The 25,409-nt window shown below is 41.9% G+C and overlaps 1 protein-coding gene across 1 annotated transcript in view; it reads right to left on the bottom strand.

Annotated features, from left to right (window-relative positions):
• TBXAS1 (thromboxane A synthase 1) overlaps positions 1-25,409 on the bottom strand; it is a 154,945-nt gene that overhangs the window by 115,586 nt on the left and 13,950 nt on the right. The window contains exons 2-3 of the mRNA XM_043589705.1: positions 3,830-3,923; positions 1,131-1,183 (exon numbers count right to left, since the gene is read on the bottom strand). Of these exons, the coding sequence (XP_043445640.1) occupies positions 1,131-1,183; positions 3,830-3,923 (147 nt within the window). The remainder of the gene's footprint in view (positions 1-1,130; positions 1,184-3,829; positions 3,924-25,409) is intronic.

Genomic DNA, 25,409 nt, shown 5'->3' with positions numbered 1-25,409 from the left:
GTTCCTGCATTTTAGATGGGTTTGTAATGCAGCAATAACAGACTAATACGGAGAACATCTAGTATGACATCTTAATTTATCACTTTTGCAGGATTACATAACAAACAAAACAGCAGAGAGAACAACTTGGCTAAAACTGTGGCTTTCCAGGGTAGGTTTATTTCCACAGAGTACAAGTCAATCTCTTTTGAAAATCACCCCCAGGGAGAACGATGGGATCCATGGGTCCCACGGACAGAAGAATTCACAAACCACTGGACCCCCATTAGCATGTACATTAGGAACAGAACTTCACTGCACCTAAAAAAGTGATCACAGACCTGGAGGTCTGGAGAAGGAGCTGGGAAAAATCACCCAGTGGCTGAAGAGGAGTGATGTGAAAACAGACTAAAACGATTAGGGCTCCAGTGTGGAAAGACACATGTTGAGAATCAATATGATTCGAGTCTGTCAAATCTTGAATAGAGTAAATGATATGAACATATGTTTGTTCACCAGATTCTGGAATTTTATTATTTTTTTTTTTTTTAAAGAAGGAGCACACTCAGGCATAAAAAGGGAAACTTCAAGGAAAAAAGAGACACTCTATTACTTTACATGGCTGAAAACTATGGTGACCATATGTCCCAATATATCCAGGACAGTCTTAGTTTCCACTGTTGTCCTGCGGTAATTATTAACAGCACCCCCTTTCACGTTCAATACAGTACTGTATTGGATGGTAGATTATATGGTCGTACAACTGACAGCATGCTGAACAAAACATGGTCAACAAACAGTTGAACAAAATAGGTCCAAGTAAGGTTTAGGTAAGTTCTTGAGAAGACCAGTCATGGGTTATCAAGGCACATGGGACTGAGGCACGGGGACCAGTGTGTCCGATCGCAGCAGTGGTGAGAGATGGTCAAGACCCCCAGGGTCTTAAAGGCTGGGAAATGGTATTCTTTCAGCCTAGGATGGGGCCCCTTTGGGCAACCCTGGGGCCTCCTCTCAGTGCCTTATCTGTACTGCCAGGCACTCTCTTTGTGGATTCTTGGAAGATCTAAGCACATGCAACATCACCATTTTGGTTATTACTTCCTTATCAGAACATGCAGAAATTGAGGTAGAAGAGTGAGGTTCCCTCTTACCCACACAGAGGTCCATGTAGCTTTCTGAGCTCCATTTGGCTTTCCCAGAAACCCTGCAGAAAACACAGCACTATAGTAAGGATAAGATTAAACAAAATTTTGAGTATTCAAATTGATTCAGGAAAAAAGTCTGGAACTGTGAGAACACAATTACGTAAACAATAAAAAAGAATTGAAGTTATATTGCTTTCAAGTACTTTGAAGTATTAGAATAAACAGGTAGCCCTAAAAAAATATATCGCTGAGGAAAAATCTCGGTCAGTTCTGCTTTAATGGACAGAAGAGATCATCTGTACTTAAAGTATTTGTGTATAATTGCTTCTAAAATATTTGAAAACCGTTTGCTTTCTCAACTATGTTAACATTCCCCTCGGCAGTTTGGTTTATATTATTATTAATTTTGGCAAAGCCTCTCTTGACAGCCACTATATGTGTAAACGCCTGCTGAATCTATCCAAATTATCACAAGTTCTGAATTATCATGATCCTCATCCAATTTTTAACTAAGACCAACAGAGTCAAAACATAAGAACCTTAGGGTAACTTGATATAGGACTAATAAGAACCTTAGAGTAACTTGATACCCTAAGTAGGACTAAACATTAGACATGTTCTGTAGCAGGGAACGAGTATACTTAGAGTTACACGTGGGGTGGAGGGTCAGAAGGTGCCAGATCCATTGTGCTGTAGGGATGCAGTAGTGTTGTAGGGATGGAGTGTGTGTGCAAATATACACAGAGGAGCTGTAGGGGTGAAGGGATGGAGATGTCACACAGATCCCTGTGTTGTGGGAATGGAGTACACAGGGAGACATGTGATGGGTAGGGAAGGGGAAGGGGGGAAGAGGTGGATATCCTTAATGGAAACACATCTCATTCTTATTACATAGACTTTCGCAGTCTAAGCTTGCCATATATCAAAGAAAGCTTCTATGAATATAAAAATAGTCGCTGAAATTACTATGTTCTGGAGAGAACTTGGCAAGGTTTGCACATACAAGGATGCTGAGCTGAAAAGGAGCATATGTGGAAATTAACCAGAGGCAGGAGCACAGTGTTCTCTTCACATGGACGGTTATACTATTTTTTTTTCCTCAAAAATGTTAGTACTAAATTACTCAACTGAATGCAACTGATCATTCCCCCCACCCCCTGAAATAGGTGAAATTTATTTACTTTAATTTCCTATCCAGTGTGTTGTTCTATTTTGACACTCAGAAATTTCTTCACACTTGCTTCAAGAACTCACAGGAAGCCTTGATAAGATCGCTATTTGCAGGCTTCACATTGTGAACATCCCCCCAAGACAGAGACGAGGAGAAGGTATTTAAAACCCGAAGAAGAGCAGAACAACAACAATAAAGAGTGAAAAGAACACTGGACAGAGAAAGGGACAAAAAGGAAGAGAAAAGAAAGGAGGAGGGAAAAGGACAGAAATAGCTATTGTTATCTGTCTGGTGTTGAGGGCCAGCCTTTCTGAGGGTAGGGGTGGGGAAATGCTAGAGACATGTTGAACAGATATGATCAGGATTGGCCCACACTTAGCCCTTCCTGTCTCTGGCTCAGCGGCCCTTCACACGCAGGACCTGTCGGCTCCTGATGTTGGGGCTGGTGGCAACACGGCCATGAGTTCACAGATTAAACCATGTGGCTTCTGAGAAAACCCAATGAGGGAAAACAGAATACCCTTAGAAGATAGAGTCCTGGGGCTGTATCTACAAATGACTACTGGACATATCGACTTGCATGTCATTCTGGCCAAGGGTATCTCCCTGAACCAGCTGCCTTCCTGACCTTCTATTTCTGTCAACTCATGGCCATTCTCCCTATTAACCTGGCTCAACACTTAGAGGCACTTAGCTCATTTACCTTGAATTCTCTACACCCAATTCATTCCAGGAGTCACTAACTTTGCCCCCAATGTCCTTCTTTTTTCACACGGACCACCTGGGCCAAGCCCTCACCGATTCACCTAGACTTAACCTAAATCTTCCTCCCTGCAGAGTCACCCTTTACTTCAAGGTCCCTCTCCTGCTTGAAAATGATAGCACACTAGCCAGCCAGCCAGCCCATTGCTGTCTCACACAGCTGCTTCCCCTAGTGCTCCCCCATCTTCAGCTTTTAGTAAGTCCAGGCTGCTCGTCAAGCTGTGCCTTGTTTTTCATTTAAGTGAGATCACACACATCGTTGCTCCCCACCTGGTTTGTGTTCTTGTCTTTGTGACTATTGTTCCTGCAGGACCTCCTACTCTAGGAAGTCCTCCAGTGTGATTCTAGCCCTGACAGATCTCCCTCTCCTCTGAAAGACACCACAGCTACCATCTCTCTTGCCCAGTCAAACCCTAGGGTACATCCTATCTCATGTTTAACACCATGATTTTATGTGTGCACTCAAGGGAAGAAGTAACTTCTGCTTCTTCCATATCCCAGGCCCTGGCACATTTAGACACTCAGTCAATGCGTTTTGGGGTGAATGGATGAATGAATGGGTGACAGGACTCACTGCATGCTGATGAGTAATAAACAATGGATTGTTGTCATCATGTGAGAATTCGTTCAGTAGGGGAAGGCTCAACACACAGTGCCTTCACATATAGACCACCCCAGTGTAGGCGATGTAGATGGGAGCAGTGCTTCATGGGTAAAGTTGCCCTGGGCTCAGCATATCTTATGCTGGAAGACAATGTAAGGCTTCCCTTACCTGGCGGAAAAATGCCAAGTTTCCAACAAAAGGAGAAGGCTTGGGATGTCTGATGCCCAGCTTCTCCAGTCTTGAAAACGCTGATGTGGAGTACCTGAGGGGAAAAGCAAAATTTAAAAACCAAGGACCTGAAGTTTTCATTCATACGTTGGCCCTGTTAGGAAACAGAATTACTGAGCTCTCCTCAGGGAAGGGTGGAAGGAGTGGTTTCTGGTTGACAGTGTCTAAGGACCAAAGAGGTAGAGACGTAGAGACGAGTGAGTGGAATAGAACCCAGGAAATTCCTCCTGATTGAGTGACAGGCTGGAGATGGAGGAATCCTAAAATGTCACAGTTAGAAGACAAGGTGATGGTGTGGTCTAAATGCCCCTTCCCCACCTAAAGTTTCCATCAATACGTTGTTTTTAAAAATGTACCTCTCCCCAGTTCAGTTCCTTTGTCTCTACATCTACCATGGACAATTATCAGAAGGCAAAGCAGAAAAAAAAAAAAAAAGTAACAATGGCAAAAATAAGTTCCCTGTGCAAATTTGTGTTTTCCTGGTCAAAACTGACCCCTGCACATAATTTGTCCCTCATCACATTGCATGGACTAATAGAGAAGAATAAAAACCAGGAGGGAGAAAACACACCATGGAGATAAGACCTCATCTCCAACTGCTTATAACCTCTTTATGTCTTTGTTTTCATGTCCTGAAACCATATGGGAAGCATATTTTCTTAACCAAAAATCAGGAAACGTGGCCCGACAGATTTCTGTGCCACTTTCTAGGAGAAAGCAGCAGTCTGAGAAGTGCAGCGTAGCTGTCAAAACATTGGAATTACTAGGATATTTCACCAGTTTATGGGAACAGAGGGATAACACAGTTAAAGTCAGAACTGGCTTAGAAAAACCTGGACATATGGCTAAAATCCCTAATCAGCCAGCCAATTAGGTCAAAAGTTCAGTTAGTTCAGAAAAATTAATGAGTCAAACTGGGTGTTTAGCATCATGCAGAGATCAGCCAAATCTCAATTCAGGAGCAAGGAAAAATTTAGAACATATCATTACAGCCAAGCTTCCTGGGAGTACTAGAATTTAGACGAACAAAATGCTGCTCTAAAAATCATTCACTTATCATTAGAAAGATGGAATGTTCGTGGTAGTCTCTGACCTTCCCCTTTCCCACCTGTAGTCCAACAAGAAGCACTTAAAATACAAATTTTTCATCAAATATTCAGAAATTCAGGGAAAGGACAACCCAGCTTAAGTGCTGGTTTGTGTTACTCTGAGCAATGGGTCTACTTTCAAAGTAGTCACAAGGGAGAACCAAGAATGGGAAGAAGTTTTCCACCATCTGGCTGCATTACTGGGTTTGAATGAGTTCCCAGGACATCACATGTAAGTCCATGTTCAAGTATGATTACAGGCCGCACTTAAGAGCCACGTGTGAATTACACGGATCAGTCAGGCCATCATTCCTCTTCATTAGCTTGTGTACGAAAGGTCAACAGCATAGTGTGCAAAAGTTATTCATTCAAGTAGACTAGGATATTTTAAATAATTCCCCTCACCCCAAAGAGGAAAAACCAAAGAAGACTTACCAGTGCACTTAACACTTCCCTCAGCATCCTTGAATCTGACTTCTATCTTCATTTCTCTATCAGTTTTTGTGAATTATTTTCTAAATGTGATCTCTAATGGGTAGAAAGAGATATGTAGATCTTGGGCCACGTAATTACATCTTAATTTTTTAATTAGATGTCTTGATTGTCTAATTAAAGGACAAGAAGTCTGTGCCTAATTACACGTGCTAATTATTATGCAAGTCCATGCCCTAATTATGTAACTCCACTTACAAAAATACTGCTTGTGTGTCTCTGCACAAAATTCAGACATTTTCAAACATATGGCATCAGCAGAGAATGTTCTGGACATAACCATAAACTTCACTTTGCAACGTGTACTCCAAGTATAGACTTGGGCCTCTTCAGCTGGGAATTGGCCAAAAGTTGCCATTAGTAACCAGAGTCCTCGTACCAGAATCAACAGGGAAGGATCACTGGCACCAGACTGCTGGGCAAAATTGCAAAGTGAGTTCCATTTGTCTTTCTTTCACTTCCTTCTCTGCATCCTTGTTTCATCCTTCCTGGTCCCAGGGTCCTCATGCTGCCCTCTGTCTGTCTCAACACACTCTCTGGACAATCCATGGACCCTAGCTGTTATGGGTTGAATCGTGTCACCCCCAAAAAAGAATAGTTGAAGTCCTAACCCCTGGTACCTCAGAATATGATCTTATTTAGAGATAGAGTGGTCGCTAATGTGATTAGTTAAGATCAGATCATACCCAAGTAGAGTGGAACTCTAATCCTTATGGCTGGTGTCCTTATAAAAGGACGGCCACGTGAAGACATGGAGACACGGGGAGAATTCCATCTGACAACAAAGGCAGAGATTGGAGTTAACACAACTACAAGCCAGGGAACACCAAAGATGGACAGAAAACCACCAGAAGCTAGGAAGAGGCCAGAAAGGATACCCCTTTATAGGTTTCAGAGGGAGCATAGCCTTGCAAAAGCCATAATTTCAGGGTCTGGCTTCCAGAACTGTGAGACAATGAATTCCTGGTGTTTTAAGCTCAGTTTGTGGTACTTTGTTATGGCAGCCTTAGGAAACTGATACACCAAGAATACCCATGAATGAGTTTCAGAGAATCAATGAAAAAATATCTTTAAAAAAATCTCCTCCTGCTACTCTAAAAATTGTCACCATGAAGGAAATTTCTTTTTTATGTCAAATTGTGCCATTAGGTCCTGTGCCATCAAAAAAGTGCAGGTGGCCTGGGATGCTACTGTGAAAAGCAAGTAGTATGCAGTTGTCATGCAGCCGCCATATTGTAGTATTCTTGTCTTTGATGGGAATTAATAAAAACATCCCTTATGATGATGGACATCTATCATTGTTTACCTTAAGGATACTTAAGTTGGAAAATGACATCAAAAAGTATATATAGTAGCCTTAGATACCCTTCTCTGGTTTCATTTCACAGCTGAAATAGTCATTTCTTGCTATAGCACACAAATTCCTGCACTGCCAGGGGTGTGTCTTCTACACCTTCTCAAAATAAATTGAATAATATGAATCATGTTCAAAATAAGATTCAATTTTTAAAGTCTAGAAGTTCCCCAGTATTTCATTTTCCCCGAGACAAAGCCCTTTCTTGATGGATTCCACAAAAGTGGTCAGCCTTTTGGTTAGCCAAAGAAGTCACTTGCGATAAATTGAGGAAATATTTTGATGAATCATGTATGAAAGAGATAGTCAAGCTGATTGAGGTTTGGAGCAAGAGAAGACAGTCAAGTGATGGCCTGCCCTCCAGGATTTCCCTCACTGTATATCTTAAGCAGCCACAGAAGACGTGGTTTCTCACTTGTGTGCTTCCGGGAACCGCTAGCAACTTGGTTCATCCATTATGTTCTCAACATTACTATTGAAGAATTTCTACTTGGTGAGATTCAGGTCTATTGATGTGTTTTTGAAATGCTGAAATATTCCTTTGGCAAATAACACATCTCCTGGGGTAAAAATCGTGATTCTCCAGTGAAGCCAGGTAACCCCACCTGTCCTGCTCTTTGGAGAAGAAAAGCCCTTTGTCATGGTTACTCGATGCTTGTGACATGTATGGCCATCAGAGGACTTGCCAGCAATTCCATTAAAATTGTGGCCACATTGGAAACATTAGAAACAAGGCCTTAAATTGTTGCCTTCTCAAAAGGTTTTAAGACACGGGAGCAGAGTGTTTGCCAACTTTGACAGAGATTTGGGCAAAAAAACCACTACAACTATTAGACAAAGCCTACTTTCATTTTACTGTAATTCTTTCTAGTTTTTTCTGTGAGGATTTTTTTCTGTTTTTGAGATTACATTCTCTATAATGTTTTCCTATTTCTATTTCCCTTATTTCTACTTTTAAACTTGATATAAGGGAATAAATCTCTGTATTATTAATCCTTTATGAATATTATTTTTTGAAAATGTTATTAATTTATTTTAAAAAGAGAGATTGAAAGAAAGAGCATGAGCAGGGGAGAGGGGCAGATGGAAAGAGAGAGAATCTTAAGCGGGTTCCATGCTCCGCATGGAACCCTATGCGCGTCCCAATCTCACGACCCTGGAATCATCACCTGAACCAAAATCAAGAGTCAGATGCCTAACCGACTGAGCCACTCAGGTGCCTGTGAATATTATTTTTATGGCTGCAGAATATTCCTCTTGTGGACATATCATAATTTACTAAATTATTCTTATTGGTAAATATTTAGGGTGTTCTTGATTTTTTTAGCTGATTTAAGGTCTGTTACTACAACGAATATCTCTGTGCATCAACCTTTTCTAGCACTTTATGCATCAAGCTTTTCTAGACCTGAAATCCATGAGTGACCGGATTCAAATATTGGTACACAATGCTTTCCAGGAAGTTTGTCCCAGTGAGTCTCACTGGCAGTGTATCCATTTCACCAAATGCTCTCATAAAATTTCCCCCCCTTTTTAGACACATCAATGTATCTTGATGTCTGCATTTCTTGGATTATGGGGGAGGGGGGAAGAGAGAGAGAATGAGAATATTTTGCCATCTCTTTTTCTCTAATTTCAAAAATATCTCCCACCTTTGAAATTCTTCCTTTCTCCCCTCATTACTACCATAGCTGATCCAGGTGGCAGGCATAATTGTGCCACACCAACTGGTTAAATAATTAATTGGAAAATGAGCAGTCATTGATGGGTTACTGCTCATCACTCCAAGCACTTGGAGGTTACTCCAAGCACACATTTGGGTAGGGAAACGAAGATAAGCAGATGAATTCTGAATAGGTTTTTGTTGTTTGTTTTGTTTTTTAAAGAAAATAACTCTCTACAGGCTGGTTAGTTGATTTTAAATTCTGTTTCCTTCTCTTTCCTTGCCCCATTAATACTACAGAAACTGTAAGTAGAAATTGCATCAGCCGTGCCTCCAGGCAGGAGCTCCTTAGAAATACTGAGTTTCTAGATGAGGTCACCCCAGGTCCCCTGTTAGCACCTCATCTCTGTTCAGCATCTTCGTGGTCGGTCCCCTCTCCCAGAACCTGCTGCCCCAAGACCATGCTCTCAGCTTGTCCTCAGGGCTGGAAACCATCTAGTGTACATTCATGTCTCCATTAGTAGTAGTTAGATTATCTACTAAGATACAACCTACAAACCAGAATGTTCATTTACTAATCTGTCAGAGTAGGTATCCTTTTCCAGGAACAGGAATCTGATGTCCCTCCTCAGAGCCCCTCCCCTCCTAGTACTTGAGAAGTCAAATCAATCATCAGAGTGTTGAGTCAGGTTCTATAATGAGAGGTGGCTCATTAGAAGAGGCATGCCACTGGGACCCTGGTAAAATAATCCTGCCCTAATGCCGAGCACATCCCTATAAAGGTTTGGCAATGAGACAGTGTGCTTGCTGTCCCACCCACCTTTCCCCACCGATTTGTAGTGCCGCCTCTATCACACTCCTTAGTACTAGAGGTGCCTGGTTCTATTTTGATCCATTTGTCTGGATTATGGCAATGCCTCACTATTTTAACTATTACAATTCTGTATTACTTTTTAATATCTTACTTTCTCATATTAGTTTTAGAATTAACTAGTCTAGTTTGATGAACTAGTCTGCTGAGATTTTTTTTATTGGAATTGCATTAAATTTATAGAGTATCAACATTATTACAACATTGAGTATTCTCACTTATGGATGTATTATATCTCTCCATTGATTCTGTTGTCTCTGTCCTTCAGTAACATTTTATAATTTTATGCACAAGAATATCTCTTTGCCATTTACATATGTTGGTTATTGACATTGCTCATGTGTAGGAACATTATTTGTTTTTTATGCCAGTCTTGTAATCAGTGATCCTTCTAAATTTTCTTGTTAGTTCTGTAGGATTTACATGTGGGATATCTGATTTCTTATGCTGACAATCATGTTTTATGCAAATAATATCAGTTTGTTCTATTTCTTTCTAATCATTTTGTTTCACTTTTCATTTTATTTTCTTATTACATTGGCTGGGACCTCTAGTACAGTGTTTAAAAGAAGCAATAAAAGAGAGCATCTTTTTCATATTCTTGATTATAAGAATGTGTCTAATGTTTCAAACTCAAGAGTGAGATTTTGCTGCAGATTTTTTACAGATATCCTTTATTGGGTTAAGGACATTTTTTTTCTATTCCTCATTTGCTTAGAAAAGTTTTTCTTAGTTAGTCTTGCTATATAGGCTTATCTATTTTATTAATCTTTTCAAAGCACCAAGTTTTGCTTTTATTGATCCTTTCTAGTTTTTTGTTTGCTTGTTTTCTATTTCACTATTTGTTTAGCATTTTTTATCATGGTCCACCTTCTATTTTCTTTGGGTTTACTCTTTGTTCTTTGTTTCTTTGGGTTTTGTTTATCTGTTTTAGTTTTTTAAGTTAATAATTGTAATTCACTTATTTTTAGTATTTAAAAAAAATAAATGCATTTAAGGCTGTAAATCCTCCTCTAAATGCTTCTTTACCTGCATCCCACACATTCTGAAATGTGGTGCTTTCATTGTCTGATAGTTCCATTCTAACAGGGAACTTCTGAATATAAAATGTGCTGTAAGATGGACACAAGCAAAACTCAGAGGGAAGTATTTTTGAATTATAAGACTTTCCTATTGTTTTTCATTTCTGCCCAGCCTTACCTATAAGATTTACTAAGTAAAATTCCTTATAATTTGTTCCAAAAGACCCAGAAAAGGGAACTGCTTGAAGTCCTCACTCCTCTAGGGGAAAAGAAAATAAATGAGTACTGAATAAATACATACGTATCTGACTGATACTTTCCCTAGTAATGTAAAAACCACAAAAGCCTACTCATTTCAGTCATTAGCCTGACAACAGCTTTGTCACAACACAAGAAAAATACATTTATACAGACATACGATCATATAAATCATATAAAGGTAGAAATCAATATTATTTTCACATTACTGATTTGGAAATTAAGTCATAAGGAGGTTAAGGAAGGCACTTAAGTGCTGCTAAGCAATTGAGTCAGAATGAAAACCAGGTCTGCCACATTTCAAACAGGTGCTGGTATCCACTAACTCCACTAACCTGTTCCTTTCCATCCTCTAGGCTAGGATGTTGTGGATAAGCCACCACATGAGAACACACAGAGAATATGCTGAGAACAAAGGCAGGTTTATTAGAAACCAAAGGTATAGTAATAACAGATACTAATGAACTGATGATCATGATGAGAGATATATTTTGTCTATCTAAAAGCCTCACTTGTATTTCTTACCCATCTCTTACTCAGAATTCTCAACTATGTCTTCTTTCAGTTGTGTTGCTTTCTCCCGTTCTCCTGGATCATTCCTGTCTGGATACAAACATATTGCAGTGTCTTCCATCATAAAGGAAAAGGGCAAACCCCTTTGATTCCAGTCATTGCCTTCTTTTTCGTCCTTCCTTGAGAGTAACATCCTTTGAAAGCATTATCTAGACTTGTTCTCTCCCCTTCTATACCCCTAGTCTCTTCTCCACCTGTTCCAACTATGTTTTTTGTACCCACCACTATATTGGGATTGCCCTTGTCAAGGTCATTCATGATTCTTATCTTGTCAATCCAATGATTTCTTGACAATCTTTGTACTTGACCTCTCAGTAGCATTTGACACAAATCAACACTTTCTTCTTCCTGAAACACTCTCCTCCTCTTGCTCCCTGTTGGCATTCCTCCTACTACAGAGGCTGCTCCTCAGTGTCTTTGCTACCTCCTTTCCTTCTAATAGTCTCACCACTTTGCATACCATCTATACATCAATAACTTCCACATTTCTGGGGTGTCTGGGTGGCTCAATTGGTTAAGTATCCAACTTTGGCTCAGGTCATGATCTTGTGGTTTGTGAGTTGGAGCCCCACGATGGGCTCTGTGCTGACAGCTCAGAGCCTAGAGCCTGCTTCAGATTCTGTGTCTGCCTGTCTCTCTCTCTCTGTGCCCTTCCCCTGCTTGTGCTCTGTCTTTTCTCTCTCAAAAATAGGTAAACATTAAAAAAAATAACTTCCACATTTCTATCTCTAGTTCCATTCTCCATTCTCTCCACTAAACTCATCTTTATACAACTGCCAAATTGGTTGCACCCTTTTAATGTCTTTTAGGCATTTTAAACTTAACATATCTAAATCTGAGTTCAATTTTCCCCCTAAATTTCATCCTGCCTAGTCATCTCTATGTCACGATTGCAAACACAATCCACCCATTGCTCAAGCCACAAACATTTGAGGCATGGTCAAGTGTGTAATTGTTTAATATATGACTACCCCTTTTAGTTGGAGAATTATACATCTCCACCCCATTTACATTAGGCTTGGTTATGTGGCTTTTTTTTTTCTTTTTTGCCAACTGAGCGTGAACAGATACAACATGAACCACATCCAAGCAAAAGTCAAAAGAGTAGCACACGGTGAACCATTTATTTTTCCTTCTGCCATGAGACCCCTAGTCTCCCAGGTGAGAGCTTTCCTGAAGTCTGGGTCCTGTAATAAAGATGAGGAGGAGCAGAGCTGAAAGTGATCCATGCTAGACATTTAGTGTGAGCAAGAAATAAATATTTTTTGATGTAAATCACCGAGATTGGAGGCAGTTGCTGTCCATGTGAAACTTACCTGAAGCTGACTGATATTAGACCTGTTTTATCCTTCTCTTTCATTTTTCATACTATACAATCTATTGGCAAATCCTTACAGTTCCATCTTCAAATTAGCTCCTTCTCCATAACTGCTCACTTCTCTCCATCTACATTGCTTCCACCCTGGTACAAGCCCCATAGCAGGGCTATTTGCTAGTATCTAGCAAATGCATTTACCCTTTGACCCATCAAATTCACTTCTAGGAATTTGTTCTACCCGCATCCTTGAACATATACAGAGGTATTCATTTCAGCATTTTTACAACATCAAAAGACTGGAAACAACCTAGATGCCTGTCAGTTTGGGGCTCTTTAGATAAATCATGATGCATCCATTTAATAATATACTATGCAACAAAGATGGAAAGTTGTTAACATACAATATTACACATTGTCAGTGTTTAAATTTCCCCAAGTGTCTCATAATTTTTCTTTTATAGTACATTTGTTGAATGAGGATCTAAATAAATTCTATGTGTTGTAATTGGGTCAGATGCCTCTTGAGTATCTCTAAGTCTCTAAATTCCCCTCAACCCACCCCCCCCCCCACCTACCTTTTTCCCTCTTGGATTTTTTATAAACAAAACAGGTTGTGTCTTGTAGAGTCTCCCATAGTCTGAATTTCAATAGTTGCATATTCCATGGTGTAGTTTAACATGTTCTTCAGTCCCAGTCTGGTAGTCTGATCTAAACCACTGGTTCCTGAATTTGTCTGCACACTGAGGAGCTTCAGAATATCCTCATGTTTATGTCCTACTCCCCACCCCCCATGGTGACTTAATTATGTAGGGTGTGACTTGGGCTTTGGAATTTTACAAAGATCCTCCATTGACTGCAGTGTTCAAAGCCTGATCCAGAGGCTTTTTCTGTCAGACTGCACTATAGGAGATTGATGATATCTATTTTTCTCTGTTATTTTGATCTTAGGACTTGTGAAGATTGTCACCTAGATCCATTAATTCATTAGGAGCTGCAAAAGGGTGATATTCCTTCTGCACTGTTAGCTGGAATAATTCTGAATTTACCCTCATCTGCTATGGTTATAGCAGTTCATATAAGAAAAGTAGGATCAGTGCTTGAGTCTTTCCTTTTATTGTTAGTTTTCAAAATAATGAGTTGATTGTATAACATCGTACAGTAGTAACTCCTGTTATTTTTGTATCATTTTGAATTCATGGGTTTAAGTATATTTGATATGTTTTGATCCATTGTAATGATTGCTTTATTCATCAAATTGTCCCACCTTTGGCTAGTGGGACCACATATAAGTTTGCTCCTGAGTACTTTTGATAGAATGTCTTTCTTGCTTTCTGAAATGTCAAGATGCTTCAGGTTCATCTTGTACATTTCTTGCCCCAGACCTAGATTAGCCACTTTCCCAAGAAGCCGTGGTTCTGTTTAATGGAAAATGCTATCTGGGGATCATAATAAGAGAAGACTTTTCACTGTACCTCTTGGTGATACTTCATGATACCATTTTGATACTTCAATCACATGAATGCCTATGCAAAAATGTGAATAGAGCTTGAAACTTTTAAATTAAATCCTCTATACTTGGAATTATTTTAAATGTAGAATGATACCTTACAAAAAAGATCAATATGGTGAATACTATCAAAAAGTGAAGGACATTTTTAAAGTTGGTTCACACCCAGCATGGAGCCCAACATGGGGCTTGAACTCAAGATCAAGACCTGAGGTGAGATCAAGAGTCAGACACTTAACTGACTGAGCCACCCAGGGACCCCAGGTGAAGGAATTTTTTAAAAGTAAGCTTTCTCAACTGTATTAGTTTCCTATTGTCATTATAACAAATAACCACAAACTTAATGGTTTAAAACAAAACAATGTATTATCAGACAGTTCTGGAGGCCACCAATCCAAATGAATCTCACTAGTCTAACGTTAAGATGTCAACAGGGCTGGTTCTTTCTGGAGGCTACAGGGGAGTATTGGTTCTTTGTTTCCTTGGCTTATGGCCACATCACTCCAATCTCTACTTTCAGTCACCATATTAACGTCTCTGATTCTGACTCCTCCTGCTTTCCCCTCATAAAGGCCCTCGTGATTACATTTAGGACCCACCAGGGTAATTCAGTACACCCTCCCTATCTCAAGATCCCTAATCGTATCCTCAAAGTCCCTTTTGCCAAATAAAGTGGCATTCACAATTTCCAGGACGTAGAAGATGGACATCTTTGGGAGTCATTATTCAGTTACCACACCAACTTATATTTCTATAAATATAACCTATATTTATGTATACACCCTGACTTTATTTTGGAGTGTGCCTGAAAAGGGGAAGTGCCTGGGTGGGGACCATGAGATCATCAGGGCTTCCTGTTTAGAGAGAACTGGATGGTACATCTGCTTGGGGGTGGGAGGAGGCAAGCCCAAGGCTCACTTGACATTAAGCCTTTGTCTTAGGCACCAACCGCTGAACTAAGCTTTACTGGCCCTCCCGACTAAACAGCCAACAGATACGTATTTTAAAGAAAATATTACAATTTTTTTAAACAAATAATATGTCATCTAGTTGATGGCTATTATAGCACAGAGCTAGCTTTTTCATTTCTATCCCAACTTTTCGGAGCGGGAGAGTCCGTTGAGGAAATAAATCTCTAAACTCAGTCATTTGTATAACATCTTTACAATTTCTGCCGTGTCTGCAAATGTCCTATGCTATTACTTGCTTACCAATTTCCTTTAAATAAACTTAAGTGCATGTATTTCAAAAGGAAACCTTATGTCATGACCATAAATGAAAACTATTACCGCTTCCATAAATAAGAAGTAATGGTAAAAATCAACATTATACCATGGAAAAATTTTTAAGCCTGTGAACCCCCTAAAAGTTCACACGGATGGTCCATAGGCCACTGCTGGGAAGACCTGGCTCTTGAGGACAATCTGAGCAGGCCACATGTTTTAGTGTGCTCTGTCTAGTTTGTCCCAGCTTAGCAGACAGCTTAACACCAGGCCCAGAGAACGATGAAAGACCTTTCTCAGAGCGCACGTGGAGAATTAGAGCAAATGAATCTTATTGTCCTGTATCTCTCTCTCTCAGTACTGAAGAGAGCTAGTCTGCTTTTGCCATTGGATTTATTCTAAACTGTGATAGTAGTTTACCCTCCCGAAGAGGTGAGGTCCTAGCAGTGAAGTGCTTTATCACTGTGAGGGCTAATGTTAACCGACATGTTACAAATGAAGAGTATCACTGGGTCGACACAGATTCACTGCATGTTTCGTTGCAGACACGGTGCTGGGTGCTAGAGACGCTGCTGGGACGTGGCACTTACAACCTAGTGGACCAGACAGATTTTCCATGGCTAATGACAAGCAGTTAATTAAGCATTTACAGTATGATCTTTGCAGCAAAGAAGCATCCCATGCCTGTTGAAATGTATGCTTTGTAGTTTGCTAACTTAAGAGCACTCCTCCTGTCCAACTACTGGATGGAATTTGTCGCAGGTGAAAAAAATGGCAAGCAGTCCTTAAGGTTGTTACTCCCCCTCAAGACTAGTTTTCAAGCAACAGGGCCCTCCCAAGGGGACCAGTCTCCTGAAAACCATTAAGCCGAGGACGGAGGGATCAACACTGGCATGGATAACAAGAGCTGTGTCACCGTAGCAGGTGAGGGCGCTGGAAGAGACTGCTGCTTTGGAAGGGCTGGTAAACCAGGAGGCCAGACAGAGGGAGCAAAGGGGGTACACTGAGTGGGCCCTGCTATCCCAGGATTTCCAATGCCTGTCCCGCCCCCAGAAAACCCACCAGTGGGGACTAATTGGCACCTCTGGGGCTGAGGCAGCAAAGGGCGTGGAATCGGAGTTGGTGGTTAGGAAGGGAGAGGGGCTCGGTGAAGACGCCTCTCCCTCTGCTCCCCGATTCTGCTCCACATCACAGTTGGCCACAGACAGATTCTGTGAGCAGGCCTTGCCCTTCTGCATCAGTGAGAAGTAAGGAGAATGATGAAGTAGCACAGAGAAGTTTCACAAGGTGGAAACACATACAACCTAGCTTTCTATTTTAAAAATAGAGCAAAGCCATTGAATTTTGTCATAAAATCGGTTAAGTGATATTTATGAAACACTTCCGGATTTTTTTTAAAGTGTTGGTTGTATGACTGAATTTAACTAGACTGAGCCCCCCGCCACAGACACGCCGGAAAATACAATGACAAGTATCTGATCTTAGCCAAAAGGCCAAGAAGCGATACAATGACAAATATAAGTGCAGCATAAAATCTTCCCCTGAAACCTCTTTTCTAGCATGGAGAAGGAAAAAAAGGACTAATGGCTTAATGCATTTAAGAAGCACAACAGAGGGGCGCCTGGGTGGCGCAGTCGGTTAAGCGTCCGACTTCAGCTCAGGTCACGATCTCGCGGCCCGTGAGTTCGAGCCCCGTGTCAGGCTCTGGGCTGATGGCTCAGAGCCTGGAGCCTGTTTCTGATTCTGTGTCTCCCTCTCTCTCTGCCCCTCCCCCATTCATGCTCTGTCTCTCTCTGTCCCAAAAATAAATAAAAACGTTGAAAAAAAAATTAAAAAAAAAAAAAAGAAGCACAACAGATGAACATAAGGGAAGGAAAAATAAGATAAAAACAGAGAGGGAGGCAAACCATAAAAGACTCTTAAATACAGAGAACAAACTGAGGGTTGCTAGAGGGGAGATGGCTGGGGGGGATGGGCTAAATGGGGGATAGACATCAAGGAGGGCACTTCTGGGATGAGCTTTGGATGTTATATATAGGTGATGAATCACTAAATTCTACTGAAACCATTATTACACTATGCGTTAACTAACTTGAATTTAAATAGATAAAAAATATATTCATAGTAAATATTTTTAAATAAAATATTTTTAAATTTTTATGGTATTTAATTTTATAAATTTTAAATACAGATCTACTTATATATAATTTTATATGTTTATCTATTTGAAAATTAAATGCTGGGCCTTGAATTCCTCATGCGTCCGGAGGCCGTAAGCCTGGACGTGGCCTCCTCCAAAGCCCCTGCCTCGTTCTGCTTCCCCCAGAAGCTGGCGAATATGGCTCTTGAGAGGAAAAAAGCAAACTCCCAGGTTTCTTACAAACTCCTGTCAAGAAAGAATTTTGCTTCGGTGAACTCCTCTCTTCTCAGTCCCCCCACCGCTGATTCCGCAGCCCTGCCCATAAGAATGAGGTTCTCAGCAGTGAGAATACAGGCAGCTTCTAGATCTACAAACACAAGTCACCCACGACGTATTTTTGCAGTGGCGGAAAAAGAACTAGGTTGCCCCAGTTCGGCAGGAGCATCACGGTGAGACGATTTAAAAGACTCTTGTTCCTCCTAGACAGGTAAGGGTCCAGGCCAGAGCTGAGGGTTCATCTCTCTCTCTCTCTCCATCTGCCAATTAGTAGACTGGGCCTCACTGATAATTGTGCTCTCAAGGTAGTGGCTTGTTTAAGTAATTGATGATGTTTGTCCTCACTAGGGAATCTTAGCACATCAAAAGATGTTGAGAAAGCCAAAATTCACCTAGAGTCTGAATTAATCACTTTGTCAAGCACAACAAAGGCTGTCTTGCTTTGCTAATAATCCCAAATGAGGTAGCAACCCTCGGTTAAATAAGGAAACTGTGGTGTCTGTAATTAATATTTCAAAGGGCTCAGGCTGGCTTTTTTTACTCTATTTTTATGAGAGCACAGCGAAATGCATGCAGAGCAGGAAGAGTGAGGCCTGACTTCACTGGCTTCATAGAAAAAGATTTGGGGGCTTTTGTTAACCACAGGGTCAATGTGTATGGCTGAGCCTGGGCCAGAGGAAGTTAGTCCCAGCATCTGCCTCCAAATGCTGCCTGGAGCCTCAGCACTTCCTCTTGCCCGGGCTTGGCTTCTGGAGTGCCACCGAACACCTCCCCTTTCCCCCCACTTCAGCCGCTTCAGCCTTTTCTGGGCTCACCTCAGAACCCACCTGCCCTTCAGCCTGCTCTCTGGCCAACTCTCTGACCTCAAATTGGCTCTCTTCACCTGACAACGCAAACTTCCCCAGCCTCCCCACACGCCCTCACTGCCCTCTGCTTCCCTGCCTCCCAGACCCCCACGCCAGCCCAGGTCAGCCCTGGCATCCAGTCACACTGAAGCCCCGACTCAAGATCATGCAGCACAGGTCAGAGCCCCAGGATCCTGCAGGTCCAGGATGGAAGGCTGAACACGTTGCTGTGTTGGCCTGATTCCAGCTGCGTGGCCGTCTCTAAAAGAACATTGACACCCCCAAGGCCACTTGTTAGCCGATGAGCGGGATGAGGGGATGGGGTCTGGCAGCCACCCAATTCAGTTCGGCGATCCTTACAGACTGGATACCATACAAAGGGTGAGTAAGACACATCTCAGCCCCCAGAGAGCCTACATTCTGGAGATCAAATGGGAGGGAGGGGATGGGATTTCCCTTGGACTTGGGTGAAGCCTGATAACTAACTGCCTTCTAGTTGCTTCTTATCTTACCTACTAACTCCCCAGTTAGAAACCTCAGTGTCATCTTTGATTCTTTCCATCAGTCTTCGTCTGCTACCAATCCTCACATACTGGCAGTTCGGCTTTCAAAACATCTCGAATGTGTTCTCCTTTCTTCTAACTGGCACTGCACGATTTCAGCCATCACTGTCTCCCTGGGGCATGGACTCTTCATTGGTGTCCTGAAATGGCCTCCCAGCCTCTGGTTTCTCTCTTCATCCAACAATCTGCTATCCACACCAATGCCAGAAGAATCTTGGTAACGTGCAAATCTGACCATGTTGTGGCCCAGTTCAGAGTTCTTCGTTGGCTCCCTGTCACCAAATACTAAACTCCTTTATTTGGCACACAGGGCCTTGGATGATCTGGCCCTGGACTGACTCTTCAGTGTCATTCCAAGTGGTCCCTTCCCCTGCCTTTAGACTCCAGCAATCTTGCATGACTTGGACATTTCTAGTTATACCAGCGTATTTTACCCTTCCAGGCTTTTACCCATGCTCTTCTCCAGGGCTTGGACTGAGGTGAGGCAAGTGAGGCATCTAGGGTGCAACATTTAATGAGGCACTCACTTCCAGGGATGTGCAAATGCCAACCCAGCTCTTGTATGACCCTGAAAGTGAATGCCTCCTTAAATCTTGTGTTCCAGATGTCTGTTTTCCTCACCCTGGTCCCAGCACACTCTTCTCTGCCTGTTGTGTCTGCCCTCTTCCTCTACCTGGAAAGTCCTAACCATTCTTCAGGCTCTGCTAGAGGGCTACCTCCTCCAGGATCCCACCCAGAATAGAGATGTTCTCCTTGGCCACCAGCTCCCTAATGTGGAGGGGTTGCAAATGAAGAGCAGGAAAGCTCAGTATATTGTTTGTGAGAATATAATCCTGTCTAAGTTCTTTATTTACTGTACCTGGTTCTGTTTCTATCATGCGGACTTAGTCATCTGTAGTTAATCCTTTTGTTTTTATGAAGTCCTTAAAGAACCCTTTAGATGTTGTTGTGAAAAGGAGACATCTGCCTCAAGTGAACCCTAACAGACAATTAAATTAGAGCGCAGAGAGGGCAGAGGGGGCTACTCTTGTCTCTGTGTCCTGCATAGTAATAGCGAACAATTACGGAATGTTTCCCATGGGCCAGGAGCTGTTCTAAGTGTTTTGCTTTTATTAACTTATTTATTCCTCTCCACACTCTGTGCAAGAGGTGCTACTTGGATCATCCTCATTTTTCAGATGGGAAAACTGAGGCTCAGAGAGATTAAGTAACTCACCCAAGGTCACACAGCCAGTAAGCAGCTGAGCTGTCTGGTTCTGGAGTCTGTGCTTAAGCTGGCAGCCTCCGCAGTCTGTCATGTTACATTTGCAGAGCAGCAGATTGCCTGGAACCCAACCTGTCTTACAAGCCCTGCCCTGCTCACTTCTGTGGGTTAAGGACTCTGAGACCCCTGCTAAAAGGCAGATGCCATCCACGGGACTCTGTCATCCCCTGGGATCAAATCAGTTGATCAAATCAGCCAGTCAGTCAGCAGAGCCACAAGACTTGATATAAGGACAGGTAAACTTAAAGTGAAGACTGGCCTGGGCAGAGTGGAGGCCAGCTGAGTTTCGATATGTCTGAGTAGCCAGGGTTGATACACAGGGGCATTGGGTATTGGTACAGAAGGATTCTGTTCTTTTGTATCTTGCCTAGTAGGCATTCAAAAAATACTTGCGAATTGGATGTGAGGTTATGTCTTCATAAACCCAGCCAATATTCCCATCTTTCTATTGCATTGTGACCTGTCCAATAGCCTAGAACAGGCCAGGGAAACCCAATTCTGTCTTCCAGCTTAGCAAATGGCTTAAAATGCTTAGGCAATCGAAATAACGAAAGGATATTGTGAGTGTTTCAAAAATATTTAGAATCCCATTGTATCTTGTTTGTTACTGTAATCCCCAAATCTTTGCATTGACCTAAATCTTAGCAAGCTGACTCTTTGGTCTTTGCTCATCTCCTAGCCACAATGCTCAAGTGTAGGTTCAACTGGAAATTGCATGAAAAAAAGGCAGAAGGCAATAGCTCCAGTCTAAAATCACTGAGAGTGTCAATGCCCTTTGCTTATCAGCTCTTAACCCTCCGAGCCCTGGTTCAGATGTGCAGACCTACGGAATCAGCCTGACCTTCGCCATCAGGGGAACTGCCTGCCACATCACTTGTGCCACAGTGTGAATAAATTTAATTAAAGTACATCTGTCGTCCAAAGTTTCACCATGGGTTTTTCAAGTCGGTTACTGAGCCTTGTAAAATATGTAAGCTCTTCTCTCCTATGATGAGGTATTGAAACAAGATTTGGTTGTTCCATTCTTCATTCCATAAAGATGTATCTAGTGCCTGCTCTGTGCCAAGCACTATGCCAGATGCCATCATACTGTACCAAGAGAATACGTAGAGCCTTCTTGGCTTTTACTGAAGAGTAAGATCGGGGCAGTTGCCAACTGAGGAGAGTGAAAATGGATGGAGAGCCTTCAGAAAGCACATGGCTAATGATAGCTAACATTTCCTAAGCACTTGCTATGGGTCAGGCATCGTACCAAATGCTTCGTGAACATTGTGCCCTTTCGTCTCCACCCACATCCATGTTATGTCCACTATGTAGATGGGGAAACTGAGACTGAAAGCTGGCCCCACGGGTGCAGCCCAGGCTTGATCTGACTGATGGAATGGCCTAAGCCTCCAGCCAGGCCTCTGATGTGTCTGCTTTGGCCCAACAAAGCTGATAAGAAAAAGGAGACTACAAGAGTCTCCTAAGAACAAAAGAAAAGAGAAGCACCACAAACTGGGGGCTTATAACCATAGAAATGTATTCTCTTGCAGTTCTGGAGGCCAGAGTCTGAAATCAAGGTGTCAACAGGGCCATGTTTTCTGAGACTCTAGAAAAGGATCCTCCCTTGCTCTTCCTAGCTTCTAGAGTTGCTGGCAATCCCCAGAGTTCCTGGCTTACAGCCACTCTCTCCAACTCTGCCTCCACTGTCACATGGCTTCCTCCGTGTGTGTCTTAGTCTTCATATCACCTTCGTTCTGCCTGTGTCTGCATCCAGTTTCCCACTTCTTATAAGAACATCAGTCATGGATTAGGGCCCATTCGAACCCACTGTGACCTCATCTGAACTTCAGTGCATCTGCCAAGACCCCATTTCCAGCTAAGGCCACATGCTAAGGTCCCAAGTGGACATGAATTTTGGGGGAACACTACTCAACCCAGTGCAAAGACCATCAGAGCTGTCAGCAAACCTGGAAAAAGCCTGAAGAGAGTAACCAATATGTGTATATTGGTGCAGAGGGGTGTTCCATGCCATCCTGGGACAGAAAAGATGATACAGAAAGAACCTGATCCTAATGAAAGAAGATGGTAATTCAAAAACGTTTTTCCCTAGCTCATTCTGAATGCCATGCTTTGTTTTTTGCCTACTGGGGTGTGGGGACTCTTTTGGTATTTATGATTACATTAGCTCATCTATATTTAGTTGTTTTACTCAGCACACCCATTTTATAGAGAAAAAGGAAATGAAGTTTTGGCTGATTATGGATTACAAGAGCACTTGCAATTCGGATTTGCCAGCAACTTCGTAGAGGACAGTGTGCACAAGTGTATGACAGGGAAGATCGTGGAAGTGACTTAAGTCTCCTTTTATCTTTGAAACCCCAAGTGAAATTCACCCTGTGTAACAGGCCTTGCGATACTGGGATATGCCCTTTCTTCTTATAACCACCAGCCAGCACCAAGGGGTAGTTTCTGGAAGGGCAAGAGATAATCCTAAAACATATATATATTTTTAAGAACACAGTAGGCCTTAGCACTCATGAGAATATTTAAAGCAATTCTAGAACTATTTATGTTTTCAGCCATAGCCGTTTCTTGGCATAACAGCATCCATAAATTCACTGTGCAGCATAGAACAATACATTTATCCTAAACAACACAGCTCCCAATCTGCAAGGGTGTCCCCTGGTTATAATATATTTCAGGATAGGGTGGACACACTAGGTTTTCCATATTTAGGCTTCTTTGGGTCTTCTGGACTTGGGCAATGCCTCCCTTCCATCTTGCTTTTCCTGACTGAAGTTGGGCCCTCAGTGTGTTAGCTACTCACTTCCCCACCTGATCCCCTGAATCAATATTTGCTGTTCTCAGTGTATGCTCCAGCTCAGTCATCAGCCCACCCCTGACCTCCATTGTCTGTTCACCTAGAAATACCTGGTCACATCCCCAGGCTCAGTTCAGGTCCAACCTGCACCCCTACCCTGAGCTCGTGACCCCATGGTAATACTCTTGGTGCTAGTTCATCACTCCACAGCTAAGACCACCGCAACCCTCCATGTCAGTGTCTCGGCTGCCAGAGTCCTCATCGATGTCCATTCCTTTTTTTTTTTTTTTTTTTTGAGATCATTTTTCTCACTTACAGTAAAAATCCAAGTGTCCAATAGCTTTAAGGTTTTGTTTGTTTGTTCTTCGTTTGTTTTTATTTTTGTTTCTTATTTTGTTTTGTCTTGTTACTCGTGGCCTCTTTCTGCTTCGCCAGAGATCAGGACCCAGACATGAAATCTTGGAGCATATGGTAGATTGAATCATTGCTTCCAATTTTTCACACCCTCCTTGTTTCAAAATTCTATATCATCATCCTTTTTTGGTGTCTTTTAAGTACCTCCCTCCATGGTGGGCGGAGTCTTCTTCCTCCTCATTAATGTTAGGCTTGGGCATGTCACTTGGCTTATCCAAAGAAATAGGGGCAGAAATGACAGTAAACCACTTCCAGGCTGAGGCCTCAAGAGACATTATTTCCTCTAGCATCTTTTGCACTCCTGTGATCTGTCAGGTGTAGAGCTTTTCCCCAAGTATCCTCTTCATTGTGGGCCCCATTACAAACACATATGAAGTAGATCTGAACCCCACCCACAGCCTAAAACAGAGCCACCCCAGCCACCCCACAGACTGTGAGACAAATAAATGATATTGTTTGCCAATGAGTTTAGAGGGGTTTGTTATACAGCACTGCAACAATGGCTAATACAGGTCAAGTCACTTGACTTCTCTACACATTCATTTCCTCAACTATAAAATGAGGCCATTGGATTATAATCAAGGTGCTTGACCTTTTTTCTACCCCTGCACTGCTGAGGTCTCTGGAATATACCCAACAGTAACAGAGACTAAATGTATCAGAGTAAAATACTACAAATCACTAGAGAAAGAGAACAATGGGGAAATGTTAATTCCCTTTAGGAGTGGCCATGGAGAGAGTCATTTCAGTGGGGCTGAAGGGCAAATGGGAGGGGAGAATGTGAGCAAGTGTGGGATCCTCTTTCTAGTCTCTTGGCTGGAAAGAGAAAGATGGGTGGAATGGTAGCTGAGTGGAACACACAAAAAAGAGGTGGTTAGTTGATTGGTTGGTTGGCTGGCTGCCTTACTTGCATATAAGACAAGAGGGATTTGATTCTGCAGAGACACATTTATAATGTCATAATTAAGGGATAACGGAGGTAAGGGCTTAGACAGGAGTGTGCAGGAAACGAAAGGTCTGATCTACAAGAGAGAGAGTGGAGGAAGACATACCAGGATTTGTGTGCTGATTTGATATGCATCACTGACACTTCCAATTCTCAAGTGCATGGGCACTTGATGCATGGGCAAGGCAAGCATCAACCAATGAAACAAAGGCCAAATGGCAAAAACAATTGTGCGGTTACTGTTCAACTCAGAGGATACGTGTAAATTTTGTCACAGGAAAATCTTAAATTTTTCTGGAAAGCAAATGGGTCTAAAGCTTGGTTTACAGAGCACTTTTCGAGAAACAGACTTTTTTTAAAACACCTAAACTAAGAGATAAACAATTGCCATCAATAGACTAATAATAACATGGATGTAAGATATACTGGAATTTGAAATTTATCGGATTTGAGATTTATTGGAAATTGAAGCTCAGAAAGGCAGCTGACATCTCAACCTTCTTCTTGAGAGAAAAGTCCATCCTCTTCTCAACTGCCTTCCTTCCTAATTGCTTCGAAACCTGCTGCATTCTGGCTTCTGTCCCCATCACCCCATTAGTGACCATCTCCAGTATCACCTAAGACTTCTTAGTTGTTAAATATCACAGGCATTTTTCAGCCTCATCTTACCTGTTCAGGGTCAAAAGCAACCTAGTGATGTAAGCCCACAATCATTCAAAATAAGACCACTAGTCTGAAATGCAGCTCTCCACCCTTTTCACTTTTATGCATTCCTAAAGATCATGGGAGAGTTCTGAACGGTGCTAGAACTAATTAATAAATTAATAGAAACAAAACCAAAATCATGATCTACCTACCCAGCATCTACATAATTACGGCTGAGTATAAGCCTGCAGT

Source organism: Prionailurus bengalensis, chromosome A2 (assembly GCF_016509475.1).
Source record: "Prionailurus bengalensis isolate Pbe53 chromosome A2, Fcat_Pben_1.1_paternal_pri, whole genome shotgun sequence".
In the NCBI taxonomy this organism is placed as follows: Eukaryota; Metazoa; Chordata; class Mammalia; order Carnivora; family Felidae; genus Prionailurus; species Prionailurus bengalensis.
The sequence above is the reverse complement of the archived record's forward strand: the minus strand, read 5'-3'. Positions and strand labels throughout refer to the sequence as shown.